The 18,766-nt window shown below is 26.0% G+C and overlaps 1 protein-coding gene across 1 annotated transcript in view; it reads right to left on the bottom strand.

Moving 5' to 3' along the window:
- The window catches only part of LOC107443085 (vacuolar protein sorting 13D), a 57,393-nt gene that overhangs the window by 14,562 nt on the left and 24,065 nt on the right, over window positions 1-18,766 (bottom strand). Inside the window, exons 15-27 of the mRNA XM_043046390.2 lie at window positions 18,457-18,682; window positions 17,499-17,588; window positions 15,619-15,712; window positions 13,531-13,657; window positions 10,793-10,924; window positions 9,040-9,130; window positions 7,231-7,376; window positions 5,359-5,465; window positions 5,004-5,169; window positions 3,303-3,463; window positions 2,597-2,767; window positions 648-772; window positions 414-570 (exon numbers count right to left, since the gene is read on the bottom strand). Coding sequence (XP_042902324.1) covers window positions 414-570; window positions 648-772; window positions 2,597-2,767; window positions 3,303-3,463; window positions 5,004-5,169; window positions 5,359-5,465; window positions 7,231-7,376; window positions 9,040-9,130; window positions 10,793-10,924; window positions 13,531-13,657; window positions 15,619-15,712; window positions 17,499-17,588; window positions 18,457-18,682 — 1,793 coding nt within the window. The remainder of the gene's footprint in view (window positions 1-413; window positions 571-647; window positions 773-2,596; window positions 2,768-3,302; window positions 3,464-5,003; window positions 5,170-5,358; window positions 5,466-7,230; window positions 7,377-9,039; window positions 9,131-10,792; window positions 10,925-13,530; window positions 13,658-15,618; window positions 15,713-17,498; window positions 17,589-18,456; window positions 18,683-18,766) is intronic.

The following is an 18,766-nucleotide window of genomic DNA, read 5'->3' as shown; positions in this document are numbered from 1 at the left end:
AAAAAAATATATTATACAGTTCAGATTTTTTTTTTTAACAAAATGGAAATTTTACAGTGCATTTTAAAAACATTTATTTTATTTTAAAAAAGTGACCATTCAACTAGCTTAAATACTTTTTACACTATGACAAAATTATCCAAAAGATTTATATTTATGAGTAATTTGTTCATCAACTATTTCATAAAACAATAAATTAGATCAGATCTAAAATAAAGCTGATAGTTCTAGGAAAAAATAATTTTTTTTCACTGAAATGTTGTAAATTCGGGTCTAATACTAACTAAATCTTAACATCAAAAAATATAGTTACAAAATTTTATTTTACTTCACAAGATTAAGCAATTTTTTTAGAAAAACATTTTATAAAAGAGAATATATTTAAAATTGAGAGTGAAACTTTTGCAGTTTACCTATTGTGGCTTGAATTCTAGCAGCTGATATTGTCGCAGTAGCAACTTTTTGTCCCAGAGTACTCTGCCTGTGAGTCACAGCTCGTAAGAGGAGAATATTTAAACGATGAAAATCAAAAGTCACTTCTGTTCTTGATATATTATATCCTGAGGAAGTCTATAAAATATTAAATAGAAGTATTGTATAGGCATAATTATCAAATGAATAACATAGTAGATTCAAATATCCCTTACTTCATCATTTATTGGTTTATATAAACCTACTGTCGGTGACAGCTTCTCAGTAGTTGTCTTTCTGGTTCTTTCCAAAGCTATACGCTTCACAAAATCTATCAGTTCAACAATTGTTTCCTGGTTTGCTGTGTAAACACAATAAATAATTTTTTTTATGATTATGTCTAACAAAACAGGGGGAGCAAAAGTTACTTTTCAATATATGAAAATAATTCAACTGAAAATAACTTAGCATGGTCAAACAAATAGCAAATTCGAAAAAAATAATGATTTAGTCTTTGTCTGCCACGTTTTGGCGACCCACCATGAAGGATAAAGTAACCCAGAATGGTATAGATCCTAATGTAGAAAATTTTAAAATGGAAAAGACACCATTAAAAAATTAACACATTTATGTGTAGATCTTATTTCATTAATTACCTTATTTATTTTAATCATTCCAAAATCCCTCCAGTTTCTAACAGAGATTTATTGTATTTCCATCCACTTTTACCTTTTTTTATTATAAGAAGATGCAAGATGAATTATAAGATTAATGTTTTAAGACTTAAAGTTCTATTTGATAAACTAGCATTCACTTGAATAAATATTCTATTAAATATTCTATTTTCTTAGCGTTATCATCCGGTGGATTCCCAGCCAATGTGGCATTTACGGTAACGAGCAGGCGGACTTCCTTGCTCGAAAGGGCACTCAGTTGATTCAACCAAATTGCTCTGGACTCTCCTACCACTCCATAAAACTATATTTAAAATGCATAATGAAAATGAATATCTATTCTTGGCTAGGAGATAGTATGTAGAATAAGAACTGGAGTGTGGTAAATTTAGAGGCAATACCAGACAAGCCTTGCCAAGTTGCTGTAGCCATCATTTGTCTCCTAACAGGTCACGACTGCCTGGGAGAACACTTGCATGACTTACGTAAATATATGACTATCCTGATTGTCGATTAAGCGATTGTAAAGAACCTATGAACCGAAAACATCTCCATTGCTGTAGGTCACTCCACGGACTTGACTCCGAAACTGCTAAATATTGGTGTGTTAGAGAGCTTCTGGGGAAATGACTTTGGTCTTTCTTTCACTTCTAATGATTCCTTTTGATGTTTATTGTTCTTCTTTGTTGTATTTTATTGTTTTCCCTGTCATTGGAAATAAAAAAAATTATATTGTCTTAAAAATAAATAGGAAACAATAACAAACAAAGAGGTGGTAGGATAAGAGTTTTAAGTAACATGTTTGTGAATTTAAATAAATAAATTTTTCAATTTTACATGCTGACAAGAGATAAAGATTATTTTTTACCTTAACTTATAGTCTGAAAACTTAAAACTGCTGAAATTTATAAATACCTAGTACTTGTTTAAACTTTCACGTCATAGTATTCACAATTTTGACAGTTTTTTTAAGGAAACTTGTAGAAAATTTGTTGTCAAGTGCAATTGGAGCCCTCTTCCATTTCAAAAAACATTCAAGATCTATCACTTATTACATTCATTCTCAAAGACCTTGGAAATTTAATAATCTAGCAAAATAAATCAATGTTGAATAAATAGGATTTTCCCCTCGGAAATATCAGTTTTTTCAAAAACATCTTATATAAATCTTCTTGCCTTAAATTTTTCCAATTTGTATACATGAAGATGAATAACTTATCAATTTCTAAAATTTGATAACAAAAAATAATGAAAGTAATTTCAAAACACTTCATAAGATAATGATGAGTATAATAACAAAAAACCCTTCATATTGATACACTTATTTTATATAATTTAATCCTTATATCATTACTTATGCATATCATTACTTTATGTACATAATTTAAATGTATTTTAACAGTTAAACTGCTTCATTGAGGTTTTATAATTTTTTTTTCTTCAAGAAACAGTAAATGTTCAATCATATTTATAACCAGAACAGAAATTATTTAAAAATATAAAATACTTACCTATAATATCTAAGTTGTTAAATTGTATATTAGAAATCTGTAAAAGTTCTTGTTTGCCTGATTCGGATGGTGATTCAATCCAATTGAACTCCATTTTTATCAAAGCATCTGATGCATATTGCTCAGTTTTGGGAACACTTAGAGATGAAAACCATTTTTTGGAGTAATCAGCTATTTTAAAAATGAAATTTATGTTGACAAAATATATGCAAGATTTAAATACATTATAAAAACTTAGATTTAATATATAACAGCAGATATGCCAACATTCCCTGCTTTAGCTGGAATTTTATCTCAAATGTTCAAAGTGGTAGCATTATTGTGTTATAATATAATTTTTACATTTAAATAAAAATTATATTGACAACCAAAATATTTAAATAATTTATTGATTTATCACAAGATCTTATGAATAAGCTGAAAAGTTAATTTTAGTCCGGTGAAAGTTTAAAAACATTTGATTAATTAATTGTCATTTCATTATAACTTTTAATATCGTATAGAGGTAAAACTTCCGAGTTGGCAGGTAGGTAGAAAGTAAAGGTAAAAATATTTCTGGAAACCTAATTCTTCAGTTTTTTAAATGATGATTAAAAATGATGCATATATACAAACACTACTACTAATAATATGAAATACTACTAATGAAAAAAATATTTGTTTCATTAGTAGTACTTGGTAAATTTTGCTTGAACCTGTTACAAACCTGTTCTGGATGATTTCAGACTACTTAATGCAGCAGATAATACAGCAGGGGATGTTTGATCAGAAGTAGAGAAACTAGGTGAATTTATAGCATCAGGACTGCCAGGTGAGGCTGGAGAATTAGGTTCACTATCTCTTAAACTACCACTAGTGCTGTCCATGCTGGAAAAAATATTATCAATTAAATCAAATATAATTCAACTTAATGGCAAATCATCAAACAAAAAGGAAATTTCTTTAATGTTTTATTTTTTTGTCATAGTTGAAAATTCAAATTTAACCCATTGACTGTTCTGCTCATATAAAGTCGTATTTTAACCCGTAGATTTTCCCATTTTATTACCTAGCCATTGAAGAGAAACATTATAATTTTGCCCATTTACTAAACCACGAGTGGGTTAAAGAATAAAGAAAACAACAAAATATTTAAGAATTTTATAACGACATGAATATTATATATATGTTGCATAAAGGGTAATAACTTACTATCTGCTAAAAATTATGATTTAAACAAGGTTTTTAACAGCAGGAAAAATAAATTTTTTAAATTGTCATTTTTTTTTTAGTTTCTGTAAATACATTTGTTGGAGTAAAACTTTGAATGAGTACAACTTTGATAGTAAATATTATCATTCTTATTTCTGCATTTGTTACATTTTTGAACAGTAAAAAATCATGACCCACTACTTCATGGTTATGACCCAAAGAATTTTTTAATTTATAAACATGAGTAAAAAACTGAAAACTCTGTTAATAAAATTATCTATTATCATCAGGGGTCTGTCCAGACATTTTGTGAAAGGTCCGTTTTTCGTGAAATTGTGAAAAAACTACTCACATTATTTCAACTAGGGTCCGCTTTTATGAATTTGTGCAAATAGGGTCCGTTATTGCAACAAAAAAAAACTTTTTCAAGGAGTTTTTAAATTGTAAAGACATACAAGATTATGCTCAACACTGTAAAAGTTTAATTAAAAAAATTAAATTTTAAAAAATAAACAACAATTGCTGCTTCTAAATTAGAGATGCAACATACTTGTATTATTTTTTAAAATTATANCTTGATAACTGTGTGCACTCATTTTGCCTCTTTCAGCATTAGTTACATTTCTGTACCCAAAAAATCATGAGATATTATTTCATTGTAATGATCCAAATAATTTTTTAATTTCTAAATAGGAATAAAGAACTGACAACTCTGTTAATAAAATTATAAATTATTGTTATAAGGCACGACACGAAAAATCTTATCAAAAATAGAATTTATCAAGTTCATTGGACATAACATTATGTATACCATTTAGTACTGTATAACTTTGTCATTGGACTTGATAACTGCCTGAACTCAGTTAGGAAGTGATTTCACAAGATTTTGCAGGTACTTAGCATTTAATTTAAACCTTTTGCTCAGAATTTAAAAAGGAAAATTCGCTGATTGCAGGGATACCGGTTGTGGCATCTTTCTCTGCTGTAAGAAAAATAATTTCTAAATTTCAATTGTAGTATTAAAAATTACAGAGTATTTTTTAGCAAGATTATAGTTCCTACAGTATCTCTTAACTATCTAACCTGGTTTAATTGCGTAATGTTTCTAAAAAAAAACTTAAAAGACACATGCTTTACAAAAACCTTTACTAACTGTTGATTCAATGAATATACAACAAGCAAAAAGTACTACATCTCAACATCTGAAAATATTTACCTCAAATGCTTATGAGATGCTAACAACAGCTCAAAATCAGGACCATATGTCTGCAAGGCATCAACAAGGAGTAAACTATGAACACATAAACTAAGAGAAATATGATGTGGATGTTTGGAAACTGTTGTTCTTACACCAGTCACTTGTAGCTCTGCGACACTATGACCTATAAAAAAAATTTGGGAAAAAAACTAATACATAAAAGAGATGAAAATAATAAAAGAAAACAATAATTCCCTTTTTATTAAAAGATTAAATTTAATTTTATAAATTTTTGATAATTTTAATTTTAATATTATTTTATAAAATTTAATTAATTAAAAATTTTATAATAAAGTATTTTTAGAGATCTTACCTCTACTTTGGACATCAAAAGACATTTGATCGATGCAAAATTCCATTAGAAGAAGCAAAGAGCTTTCACAAACATCATGATGAGTATCCATTAATTCTTTTGAGGTACTACAAGAAATTTTATATTTACTTAAAATAATAATAAAGTACTGTTATTACTTTAATATTTTTGAAATATATATTTTTTTACTGTTGAAAGTAATGTTCAAAGTTTATCAATATTGCATATTTAATTATTTCTTCAACTCTTTTGAGTAATGACACATTTTTAACATATTAAATTTGTTAAAGAAATATTTCTAAATATTTAAGACAGATTGATTTAAATTGCAAATATTTGTTTACTAAATTGCACATATAAAAAAGAAATATATAAATTTCGACAATAATTATGTGACTTTTTTCGTAAACACAATAAAATATCAATATTTCGAATGAATAACAACACTTATGAAAAATGAAATAGAATCGTTATATGACTGACATTTAAATCAATAATAAATTGGTAAAGTTTTTAAAAAGATCTGAAATATTATGATCAAAGAAGTGAACACACATAAAATGAAATAGAATGGCTATATTATTGACATTTAAACCAATGATACATTGGTAAAGTTTTAAAAAGGCCTCAAATATTATGATCAAAGAAATGAACACACACAACTGCAATTAGGATTTTAAAAATAAAAAAAATTCTGCTCTTACACTGGATTGCATCATGATTTTTTCAGTACTAATAGAACACTGGTGTAATCACAAAAATTAAAATTTGCTTAAATTCTTAGTCATAACGACAAAGCCATCATTAGCATTAATGCAACACAGGATCCATACCCCCTGGTCAGCCCAGACCTTCAAATGTTTCTTACAGTTCTGTTCACCCTCTTTCTAAAAATTAATCGTAAGTTTTTTGTTTGGAGTACGGCAAGATCTTAATCCAGTACTTTTAACACTTTCTAGGTCTTACTCTTAATCTTCTACAGATAGGAGTCATAAGATCACCAATACTATTTGTTTTTAATTCATTTTAAAAAATGTCTAGATAGTTTTATTCTATTCAATTAAATTGGTTTCATAATGTCCCCAACAAATATAAATCTCATACAATTCAAAGTTGCATTTTTTTCCCTAGTAATTAACATCCAAAACAGAGCCAAAAATAACTCTAATAACTTTATCAAGAACTGTCAACGATTTTTTCTCAATTAACAGGATAACATTTTTGAAGATAGATTACAGATTTTATCTATACCTAGTGAAGTTGAATTTTTGTTTTACTTAGTAATAAATGAGATTGCAAATAATAAAAAATCAAAAATTTGCTGCGATAATTCTTTTCTAGAATTCATATTATCTGCTTTAGATTCAGAAGAGCTAGTTTCTACAAATCTAAAACTGCCAACAACTAAAGTAATAATTCTTTATCCACATTGTAAAATAATTCAAAATTTTTTAATGAATTATAAAACATTTATGCTAGTGTCACATTACATTAGTGCATTAAACATTTATGTTAATGCATTTACATTATGTCTTGGATTGTTATGTAAAACAACTAATACACAAGAACATAAAACAAAACTATCATTTTGATATCATGTCTAATAAAACGAATAATTTACAAGACTTATACTAAAATCATTTACTATTTATCTTAAACTAAACTATATATCAATATTGACACACAATTGTAAGATGAGATATTTATTTTTATTTTATTGAATGTTACTAAAATGGTTAACTTTTTATACAATTAGAGAATAGTTTGAGAATAATACTATTATTCTTAACTATTATTAACAATTAAATAGTTAACTTATTTTTTTTAAAAAATAAAGTTATCATGATCTTTATTTAAAAATAAAAATCTCACCCTTCTTTTCGTTCTTTATCATTCTTTGCCTCTTGATATTCAGGTGTTTCACAACATGTATTAATTGATGTTTTTGATGAGGAACTTAATGAATTAGAAATTAAAGCTGAATTCATAATATCAACACAAGATTGAAGTGCATTTACCTAAATGAGAATAAAATATTACAATAAAGTATTATAATAAAGTATTACAATAAAAATAACATGAAACGAATATAAAAGTATTTTGTTCAACAAAGTTGGATAAAAAAATCACAGTAATAACAATTCAGAGGTAAGAATATTAGACAATATTAGGTTGGAGTACATAAAATATTAGATTTTATATATATATGAGAATGTTTGTTCTCCTGATTCTTTTGTTTTTGGTATAACTTCGTTTATAGTCGTACTATCCATAACCTGAATCACATTTCATCAAAGAAGAATTTTTCAAAAGTGTGCTATTTTGCAGTTTGTTTTGAATTTTGGATGGAACATGAACTTTTGGATATGAATTCAACTGATGATTAAATAATTTTCTTTATTTGAGTATAAACTTGGTAATAATGCTGCAAAAGTTACATGCAACATAAACAAGGCGTTTGGAGGGAGAATACTATTAATGTTCGAAAAGTACAGTATCAGTTTGAAAAACCTAATTTTGGTGATTTTTCCTAACAAAACAAACCGTGTAGAAGATCAAACCTCTGTGAAAAATGATGCTCTGAAAGTATTAGGAAAAACGAATACAACTGTTATCTCCAAAAAATTGCTATTAGAATGAATGTTGTTTATAAAACAATATTGGGACACATTTTTGAAGTTGTCCAGGTGAAAATTGGATAAGTGAGTACTGTATGAACTAATAGAGCAAAATGAGCAGGTAGAGTTGAACGTTTGCTCATGATTGCTATCCCATTTTTCAATGAAATTTTGATTCACCAAGCATATTCATCACATCTTTTGCCAACCGGCTTTTATTTTTAAAACATTTAAAACAGTTTTAAAGAGATAAACAGTATAGAAATTAAGACAGTCTGAAAAATTAGACATCATAGTTTATTGATTTTAGTAATTAGAATTTCTCTAAAACAGGCATCTATGCATTGAAATCTCACTGGGAAAATTGTATTAGAGAAAAATGAAGCATTTTTCAATTAAATAGACAGTTTTGTACATATTCACTAAAAAATATGACATCTCATATAATACTCATATATTTCATATATCAAACTATAAGATAAAATGCTTTTAATAGATTAAAGTACTTTTTTTTTATATAAAACAAAAGAAAATTATTCAGTTAAAAAAATACTGATACGAAATAAATATTAAAATATTTTTTATATAAAAGTATATATTTAAGGTTACTTTAATAAATTATTCGAATAATGTAACAAAAAATTATAGATGTGCTGCACATAAATTGTTTGGTAAGCAACAAATGTGAATGTACTCAGCAAATTTAATGATTTTGGCACATCTTAAAATTTTAAATTACGATTTATGAAAATAAAAAAATCTTTTTTATATTTTTTAATTAAAAAAATTACAAGCACTATAAAATTCTAAAATGTGACTACAATTTCTATATTTTAGTGTGCAATATTATTGATGTCACTAGCAATTCAGAAACTTCTCTGTTTTAAATGTTTTCAGATATACATTGCATAAAGCATGTTTCAAAGAAAATGTTTACAAGTCAACATTTATAAATGTTTCAGCAAAAACTAAATATTTTGAAAATAATTAGATTTAACTTAAATTATTATTAAAATTAATGACTTATAAGTACCCTTTTAAAAACTGTTTACTATAAACTTACTTTTTGTTCACTTATATGAACTATAAGTTTCGGTAAATTCCCAGTCACAGCTAAACAAGGCCATTCTGGATCTTGAGTGTAAACCATTCGTCTAAGAAAATAATAAATTACAATAATAAACTCTTTAAAATGAGCACATAGCCATGAAACTATTATTTTTACATTGAAATTTTCATAGAAAAAATAAAATAAATTAAATCAATCTAATGATAATTATTTTAATATAATAATTAATAGTTATAAACATTCTTCAAATGGTCATACATTTTTGAAGCTTTAATTGAATTAGTATTACGTAAAACTGATAATGATGTAAGATGTTAAAAAAAGTATTTAACATACATGTTAATAAAAAATAGTGAAACATATATTATGAATAAAAAGATTGTGCAAAACATATTTAATCTATTTCTATTGGAAAATGTTTAAAAAATTACCTAAACTTTTGTATTGCAAATTTTTTATGATAAATTCATTAAATCTTTTCAGTTTATTGAAAAGTCATGAAACAATATTTATAGCTGCATTGTGATACAAAAAACGAGTACAAAATAAGTTAAATTATAATTTAGCATATATAGTTTAGTTAACATATAGTTTTATGCTAACTGAAGATAGTATGCTTTATCATTTTTGTTTGAAGATTGTCTGATCTTTATAAGCAATTTAAAAATTTTATCTTTTTTTTAAAGTCAATATTGGAATATCCTTTCATGATTATATTTTTAAGTAAACATTTTTGTCACGCATATTTTAAAAAAAAAAATGAAGAACTTACTATAAAATTTTAACGCACGAATAAACTGATTTTATAAGCTAATTGGATTAGAAATAAAAACAATATCAGCATGCTTGATGGCATTTTAGTGGTAAATTTGTAAAATATATAAGTGAAATTATTAGTGAATAAATATTGTTATCACTATTTTAAAACTATTATTTAGTTTGAAAGCAATATCAACAAGAATATTATTGCAACTGTAAAGGATTATGAAATGTGTTCATATGCAACATAATTAATATAACCTTCTGAATAATTAGAATTAGTATGCTTCTCTGAAAATAAAACATTGTAAAAAAACAAACCATATAGCACTTTTTTTATATACAATAAACTTCTGATTATCCTATATTCTTTCATTTGAGTCCTTGAATTTTTTCTTTTTTGCATAATATTGCTCATGAAAGTAATGTTTAACAAAATAGAGAGCAAGAAAAAGGTGCTTAAAATGAAAAATTAAAATCAGTTTTATCTCCTGATTATCTGGTTGCCTCACAGCCTGTGCTAATGCATCTTTATTTGAGAGGGTATGTTATATCATATTTATTTGAGAGCAAATACATCATATTTAGAGAGAACAATGTTAAATATTTTAAACTGGAGGAAACTTAGCACACTTAATATTTGTTTATAGTTTAGTTTTAATTTGAGACATTTTCATGTTTGGTTTATTCAGTAGTCGATTTATGTACACAACAAAAAGAAATTTGCTATCATAATTAAAAATATAGGATATATGGCAATTGTACAAAAAAATCACTTGTAAGCATTTTAATATATCGACCTTTCCTTTATGTACGTTCTTATTTGTTGGTTTTTGGAATTGTCTATAAAATTTATTTAGCTATGTGTTCTGCGTCAATCAGTTCTTAAGTTTATTTTTAAAAAAAAATTTTACAATTAAATAATAATAACAATAAAGAAATCTCTTAACGCGGTTTTTAAGAAGAAAACACGAAAATAAAAACTTACCTTTCCGTATGAATTGTGATAGAAAACCTATCCAGTATGTGCATTGTACTAGTTCCACGTAGCTGAGCGAATTTCCAGTTATCTTTCAGTCGACTAACTAGTACCTGGATATTGCTTAATTCTAAGGTGTACCTATCAAAAGATGGTTTTAATATGCTAACAAATATAATAAATTTAATTGGCTAAATAAATATAATAGGATTTAAAATGTAATAATTTCAAGTCAGAAAATAAAATTAACACATCTCCAAACAGAAAAAAAGTAATACATTCACAAAATGTTAAATAGGATTACTTCAGAGCATAGCAATTCTGGATTTGTTTTTATATTTATTCAATGTTTATTTAAATAATAAATAGAAGAAAGCATTTTTCTGTTTAACAACATTTAAAATAAACATTCAAAGAAATTTCCCAAGTATGTATCCCAGCAACAGATACAGGGCACTTATATTAAATAAATTTTGTATTTAACATAGTAACACATAGTCAACATAAAAATATATATAAAATATTCCTAATAGTAGATACTTTATGACTTAGAGTAACATTATCATAGGTTACCTAACTATGTGTTACTACAGTTTTCCTCTCATGTAAAGTAAAATTCAAATGTCCTCAAAAAATAATGTTAGTTGCATACTTCATAATTTTCTTTTTGTCTTGTTAAGAACAAAAGTTTTAAAAAGACAAAATAACAAAAACTGTATACCCACAGTCATTGTTCCTACTCAAATTCACACAAAAAAATTATCTGACTTTTCCGAGTATATCAGGTAAATTTCAATGAAAATCCAAATCAAATTTTATCTATATCATGCAATTTTGCATCAGAAAACGTTAATATTTTTATTTGTAATGCCAAGTATGAGATTTTGTCAGAAAAAAATCATTGAATGAGGATGGAAACATGTTAGTTTGACTAAAATGTGAAAATTTTACAACAAATAATTATAATAGATATTAGAATTATTTAACTTGAATATCTCGATAACTGATTACATTTACTGACAATTCTAAGATTAGTTATTTTCTAGACATGATATAAGAATTTAAAAGGTTATTTTGTACAAAATTGCAACTTTCCCTGACTATTCCCTGATTTTTGGAGTTAAAATAAAATTCCCTGGCAGGTTTTCCCTTTCCTGCCTGACCTGTGGGAGGCCTGCATAGTGTAGGTTTACAGTTTATTAATGCAAGTAGTAAAATAAAAATTTTTGTTGCAATTTCATTTATCAATTAGAAAACAGGTATTGGCTTAACAACTGATTTTTGCTTTTTTTTACAATAGCTGTGGAATATTTGTAATCACCATTAATTTTGTCGTGCAACATAAGTAACTCTACCCGTGGGAATACTACTAAAAAAGTTAAAGACAGGTAACTAAAAATAGTTACAGTTATAAGGCGTTTGCAACATTTTTTTAATGATCTAGTAGAAATTAATTGTAAAAGTAATCATGTTAATAGTTACTCATAAAAAAACTTTAAAGATTATCATAAAAAGTAAAAAAAGAAGAAAAGTAACTCATGTTCTAAGAAAACTACAATTATCATCGTAGTTTTCAAAAAATAGGCTATTTTCAGGAAGTGACAACAAGAAAAAAAAATTTCAGAAATTTTAATTTCCTGTAGTAAGATAGAAGATAAAAAAAAAAATAAATAAATAAATAAAATAAACGTAACAGGTCTGCTTAATATTTAAAAAAAAAATCAAAAGTTTTTATAAAAGTAAGTAAGGAAATGATAACATCGTGTGGAAGAATTATTTGAGTAATAAACATGCTTAAATTAATAATTTTCATAAATGTATTAAAGTATTAGTCAGTCCTGAACTGCTTTACAAAGTAACAAAGTGAAAAAAAAAATTTTTTTAACTAGTCTTTAAAAGGATTAGAATTAAGTATCAAAAGTGTCACTTTCTCACAGTGAGAGAATGAGAAAATAACATAATTTGCTTTTGAAGTTCATATCTATAAATGAGAATGAGTGTGACAGCTTAATTCCATTTCTATTTATACACTGAAAAACTTTCTCCGATTTACTGAAATTTTTGCAGTTTTTTCATAAGAACATAAGCATTGTTTTTACCCAAATAATGCCATAGATCTGAAACATTCTAAATCGCTATGAGTGACGGAATGACATGAATTATGAATTTCAAATTTTTGCTAAATAGAAATCCCAAATAGAGGACAAAAATTAATTTAACACAAAGAAACAATACTAAAAGTGTTAATTTTAAAAGATAACAGCTGAAATAGAGAATGATAGATATTTCAGTAAGAAATAAGTTTTTTTTTTCTTTTTTCTTTCTTTTCTTTTTTTTGTATTAGTAGGTGGTATAAGCTGTGAGTGAGGGAATAAGATTTTATGGATTTAAAAATTTATAAAAAAAATATTTATTTCAAATAATACTTCAAATTATAGATTGATCAAATAATTCATTCATTTTTCTGAAAAAATTGAAAAAGCCTTCATTCACATCCTTTTAGCCTATTCACAGAGAATTACCTATCAACTAAATGTCTTTTTTAACCATGATTAAAAATTAAGAAGTATTTATTAATATACCGTGAATTTATTTTTTTGTAATTGTTAAATAAAAATATGTAAATAAATACAATTGAGAAATAAAATAAAATCGACTTCAGAGTTACAGCTTCTTTCATTCAATAACAATAATAATAATTTAGATTAAGTATTTCAGAGCAGTATTGGAAAAACAAATATATTTACTTTTCATAAATATGTTCTTTCAGAGCCAGAGCATCTTTATGACTATCCATCAGTTCTTTTAACTTATTTGCTTTCTCAGCAAGTTCTATAAGTTCTTGGGGTGTAGAACAAGGAGTCAAGAAATCTTCTATTAAAAGAAAATAGCATATAAATAAATTAGAAACTAGCATTCAAAACTGAAACATTTATATTATGTTCGAAAAGTACAATTCAGGTAATTTCAGCTGTTAAAATCTCTAACAACTGTCTATATGTTGATCATATAATGATACACTCAGAATAATATTAATACTCAATATAAAAATAAAAATTTAAAGGTTTAAAAACTGATGGGCACAAAATTTTTTAACCAACACTGCACTTGTATAACATACTATTTGGGAAAAATTAGATTACTGTTTCTATGCTCAGTAGGGTTCATTTACAATTCTTGAGATGTAATTATTGAGAGAAAAAGATAGTACATATAATATTTCTTAGTTAAGTATTTTATATCTTTAAAAATTAGTGGGCTTCAGTTTTTTTTAACTTGAACAAATAGATTATATGTGATTGTTTTCACACAAAGCAGGCTTGATTTAATGTCTTTCAGAAGCATTTTATAGGAAAAAAAGACAATTTTATTAATTTGATTTACAGTTTTTATTTATTGGGAAAAAAATAGATAATATGTAGATAATTGTTTCTAAATTAAGTAGGCTTTTTTTACAACCTTTTGAAAGCCATTTAGGAATAGAAGATATTATTTGCGATTGTTTCTATGTTGAGTAGGCTTTGTTTATAATCCCTTATAATCAATTTAACTGTCGAAATTTAGAGATGAGAACATTTGCATAGTAGAAATGAAATTTAAATACACGAATAGCTAATTTCAGTTAAATTACATAGAATATGATTTTCTGTGATTTAAATAGTAAAGAACAAATATCATACTTCTTCTTTAGAAAAAAATCTTTGGTGTTAGCCATAAGCTCTTATAAAAGAAGTTTTAGCAAGTATGGGTAGAAAATATACTAAATTAGAAGAAGTATATGAAAAGCAGGTTGGTTAAATGTACAATGTGAAAAAAAAATAATAATCAAAACACCCTGATTCAGTTTTAATTTGATAATTGAATTTTCGCATACTGGAGACTTCATCTTATGGTTCAAGGGAGTGACCTCAAATATACAAACTAGATAGTGTAAACAATATCTTAAGTTGAAAAATCAGATGCTGAATAAACATGGCTTTTTCCGACGGATTTGGTTACTTGACCACCAAAATATAGGGAGTATACGCAATCTGGAAAATATGGTTCCAATAGTTTGGTAAGGAGAGAGTTTGAACCCCTTTACGTTAATGTAACTTTTCGCATATTTCGTCATATCTAAAGAATTTTTTTAAAGGAATTGAAACTTTTTTGCACACCATTATAAAACTGGTTTATCTAAAGATAAATCTATGCAAAAATATTTTTTTTCGTAATTAATTATTATTTTATTTAATAATAGTCTGAGCAGGAACTTGATGAAAACAAAAGACTTGAAACATAGAGGAATCCATTGTCTGAAACATGAAATTTTTTTTTAAGCTGCAATGTAATTTTTTTACATTGCAGACAAAATAAAAATTTTCAACGTTTAATAAATAATAAAATACTTATGTTACTTTAAATCTTAGTTTCACATTATATAAAACATATTAGTTGTGTTTATAAGTTTCAATTGTAAAGAAAAGAAGATACAAATCAAAACAAGGATAAATAACTCTATTGGTGTTATTTTCTCACTTTCACATTTTTAAATTCAATTACAGAAGAACAGTTTTTCAAGTTTCTTTAAATCCCCATGCATTTCATATTCTAATTAAGAACTATCAGAATTCAATTTAATAAATTATAATTAATACAAATTTAATGAAGAGCATCTTTAATTTTAAAACAATTTTTAAAAAAAATAATACATTCTTGAAAAACTAAAGTTAACCAATTTTTTTCCTTGAAAATGAATTTCAGTTTGAAAACTCAACTTTCAATTTCGTTTAAAAAAATAATCTAGTGCTAAAATCAATAAATAAATACTAATTTAGATATAAATCATTTCTTACCATCATCATCCATATCTTCAGAAATGGATGTTTCTTTACTAGATTCTTCTTTGCGTGCATTGAAAAAGTGCAATTTTCCCAGGTCAAAGACAACCTTTAAAGAAAAGAAAATTTAGTTCTTCAGAAAAAACTACTACAATAGCTAATGAAAAAATTACATAATTTTAAAAGTTAAGGGCTTTCTCTATGCAACCATGTGAAAACAGTCCTTAATTTTATGGGGGTAAACCACAATATTATATGTATATCTAAAGCAGTGGTTACCAAATTTATTTCGCTCTGAAACTCTAAATGATTGATCATCTTTCGGGGGGGGGGAACCTCGGGACTCATTTAATAAATTTATAAATATATAAAAACAGTTAATGATAAAAATTTTAAAATATTTAATGAATAAAAAAAAGTCATTTTTTTATCATATCAATACTATTATGTCCCACAGTTAGCTAGTCGCACAATAAACGCTGAGAATAGTCATTAGAAATGTACACCATATATTTTATTTTGGTTGAATTTGGTTATTTTTAATTTCATTCAAAATACTAATAAAAGTTTTCATAAATGGTCTTAATTTATTCAACGTTTTGTTATTAGAATTTTTCTAATTTGGCTTTTCTTTCTACACAAGCATTTTAAACAAATAATTTCCTAAAAATTACAAAAATGCTAAATAAATAATGAGTAATTAATTGGATATAAATTTAGTTACAGGTTTCGAAGATCATAAATGATAATCAGGGATGAGAGTAGTCAAAAAGTGAAAAAGAGGAAATCCAAGAAAATATATATACAGTACAGAACCAGTNTTAATTGAATGAGCAAATAAATATTTTCACCGCAAATCCACCTCATTTTTTTTTTTTTCAGTTTGCTTTCATGCTAAAAAACTGGAAGCAGCAACGTCTGAATTACGAAAATACGAGCTATCAGGCGACGGATAAAAATACGGAAAATCTTATTTTCCGTGCGTAAAATCGGGGAAAATAGCTAAAATAAGTAAAAGGTGGAAGGGTTAGCAGCTAGGACGTAGTTTGAATATTCTGTTTATCTTTGAAAATCGTAAATAAGTATTATTGTTTTATCTCAATGACTGAATTTTCACAAAAAAAGCGGAATATTTATTAAAAAAAAAAAAAAAAAAAAACTTTTAGGGAATCAGAGTTTTTGATAAAAAGGGTGAAATTCGAGAGACAAAAGCAAAAATTCTCTAAATAGTGGAAAAATCTCATCCCTGATTACAAAGGTCAACCAGTTTTATCCCAAGGAAATGATTTTTAGGGAAACTTCAGAGGGAGGAATGAGGGCTTCAATACTCTCGCTCTGCGGAAAATTTAATTCCTCAAAATATTTTAACTTGTGCACAAAAAAAAATTTCCGCGGAAATTAGCGGGAGAAATGGAAAAATCTGAAAAAAAAGCGGAAATCCGCGAAAGAATCACATCCCTGGATAATAAAAAAAAAAAGTCTTAACTCTTGGACCCCTGTGATCCTTCCACTAAACACAAATTAGGAACCGCTGATCTAAAAAGTCAGTATCTTTGAAGAGTTGTGAGAAAAAAAACGATTTTACAGGTATGTATGAAAACTTTGCACAGCTATTGACTTTTAAAACGAGAAAATGTAATTTTTATTCATAAATATAGTAATTTCAACAAATCATTACGAGCATTTGGAGCAATTAGGAGCATTTGCTCATTCAATTAGGAGCATTTGCTCAGCTTTTTCTCAGTTATTTTAAAAAGTGACAAATAATTAATTTTTCTTTGAAATTTCTATAAATTAAAAGAATGAAGTTAATTTGTATACGTAATATTTCACATAAATTACAAACTAGAAAGACACAAAGCTAATGATTTTAAGAAAATACATCAGTTCCCTACCACAGAAGAATTACTATCCAGAATGTCAATTGGAATTATAATTTGAGGTGCAGATATTGCCAGTTCAACAATCCATCCTTTAGAATAAATCTAAAGAAATATATAAAACAAAATCATATATATGTATACATCTAGAATATTATGAATTTAAATCAGTGCAGAATTAAATAAAAAATATTGAATAGTCTATATTTTTGTAAATGAGTAAAGGATTTTTTGAACTCTATAATATTAAAGTGGGATTTCAGTTTTCATACCTTCTGCATTATGGGTATGAAAAGAAACTAGTAAAAACAAAAAATATCATTGACAATTAGCATCCTAAACAGCGAGAACCTTTGTTGTAAAAATCTGACTTTCAGTGTAGTTCAGAACCTCTCTTTTGTATATAAAAAATAAATAAAATTATATAAATAGATTTTAAAAAAATATGAGAAAAACTAAATTATAGAATTTTTTCTATATTAATCGCCGAATGATATTTTTAAAAATTTATTTCACCTTTAATATTTTATTGAAATTTACTTATACACTATAATACTTGTAGACATTATATCGAAATACCAATTCTTTAGAACTAAGAACTAATAAATAAAAATAGTTGTATGTCACAGAGTTTTTGAAAAATACAAATGTAAGCAAATCTAGTGCTTTCACCACACTATTTTCAGAAAGAAAATTGAGATGTCTACATGCCTTTCCACTTTAAATTTTATAGACTAAAAATGCCTTTTTTCTATACGAAATAGTCTCTTTACTGCCACATGTATCATATAGTACTTTTTTTTTATTCATTTACTATATTTCCTTTACTTTTATTCCCTTACTTGTATATAATCACTTTTGTATGACATATAAGTTTGAATTTTGGACAAACTTTTGAGGAGAAAACTTAAACTGGATGGACTATATTCAGAAATATAGAACAACAGTTCCTTTGACTAATTTTGGTACTCACAGTTTTATCCTCTCCTTCTAAAATCTGATCCCATTTGTGCTGCAACTCAGCTTTTGTTTGTTCTTTTAAAGTTTCATACCTGGCACGTGCAGCAGCTGTAATTTTTAGTTCACTTAATGAAAATTCTTTTGATGATTTACCATGCTGAAGACAAAAGAAATCTGTAATACTCTTTAATACCAAAGGATTGTAAACAACATCCAAAGCTCTAGTAGTAACATTCAACCTAAAGAAAAATTCAAATAAATTTTATTACAAGTAAATACGATCAGGAAAAAGTGCTGTTTATAAAATACTATTTCTTTTCAAA

This window comes from Parasteatoda tepidariorum, chromosome 10, assembly GCF_043381705.1.
Source record: "Parasteatoda tepidariorum isolate YZ-2023 chromosome 10, CAS_Ptep_4.0, whole genome shotgun sequence".
Taxonomy (NCBI): domain Eukaryota; kingdom Metazoa; phylum Arthropoda; class Arachnida; order Araneae; family Theridiidae; genus Parasteatoda; species Parasteatoda tepidariorum.
This window is presented reverse-complemented; position numbering and strand designations above follow the sequence as displayed.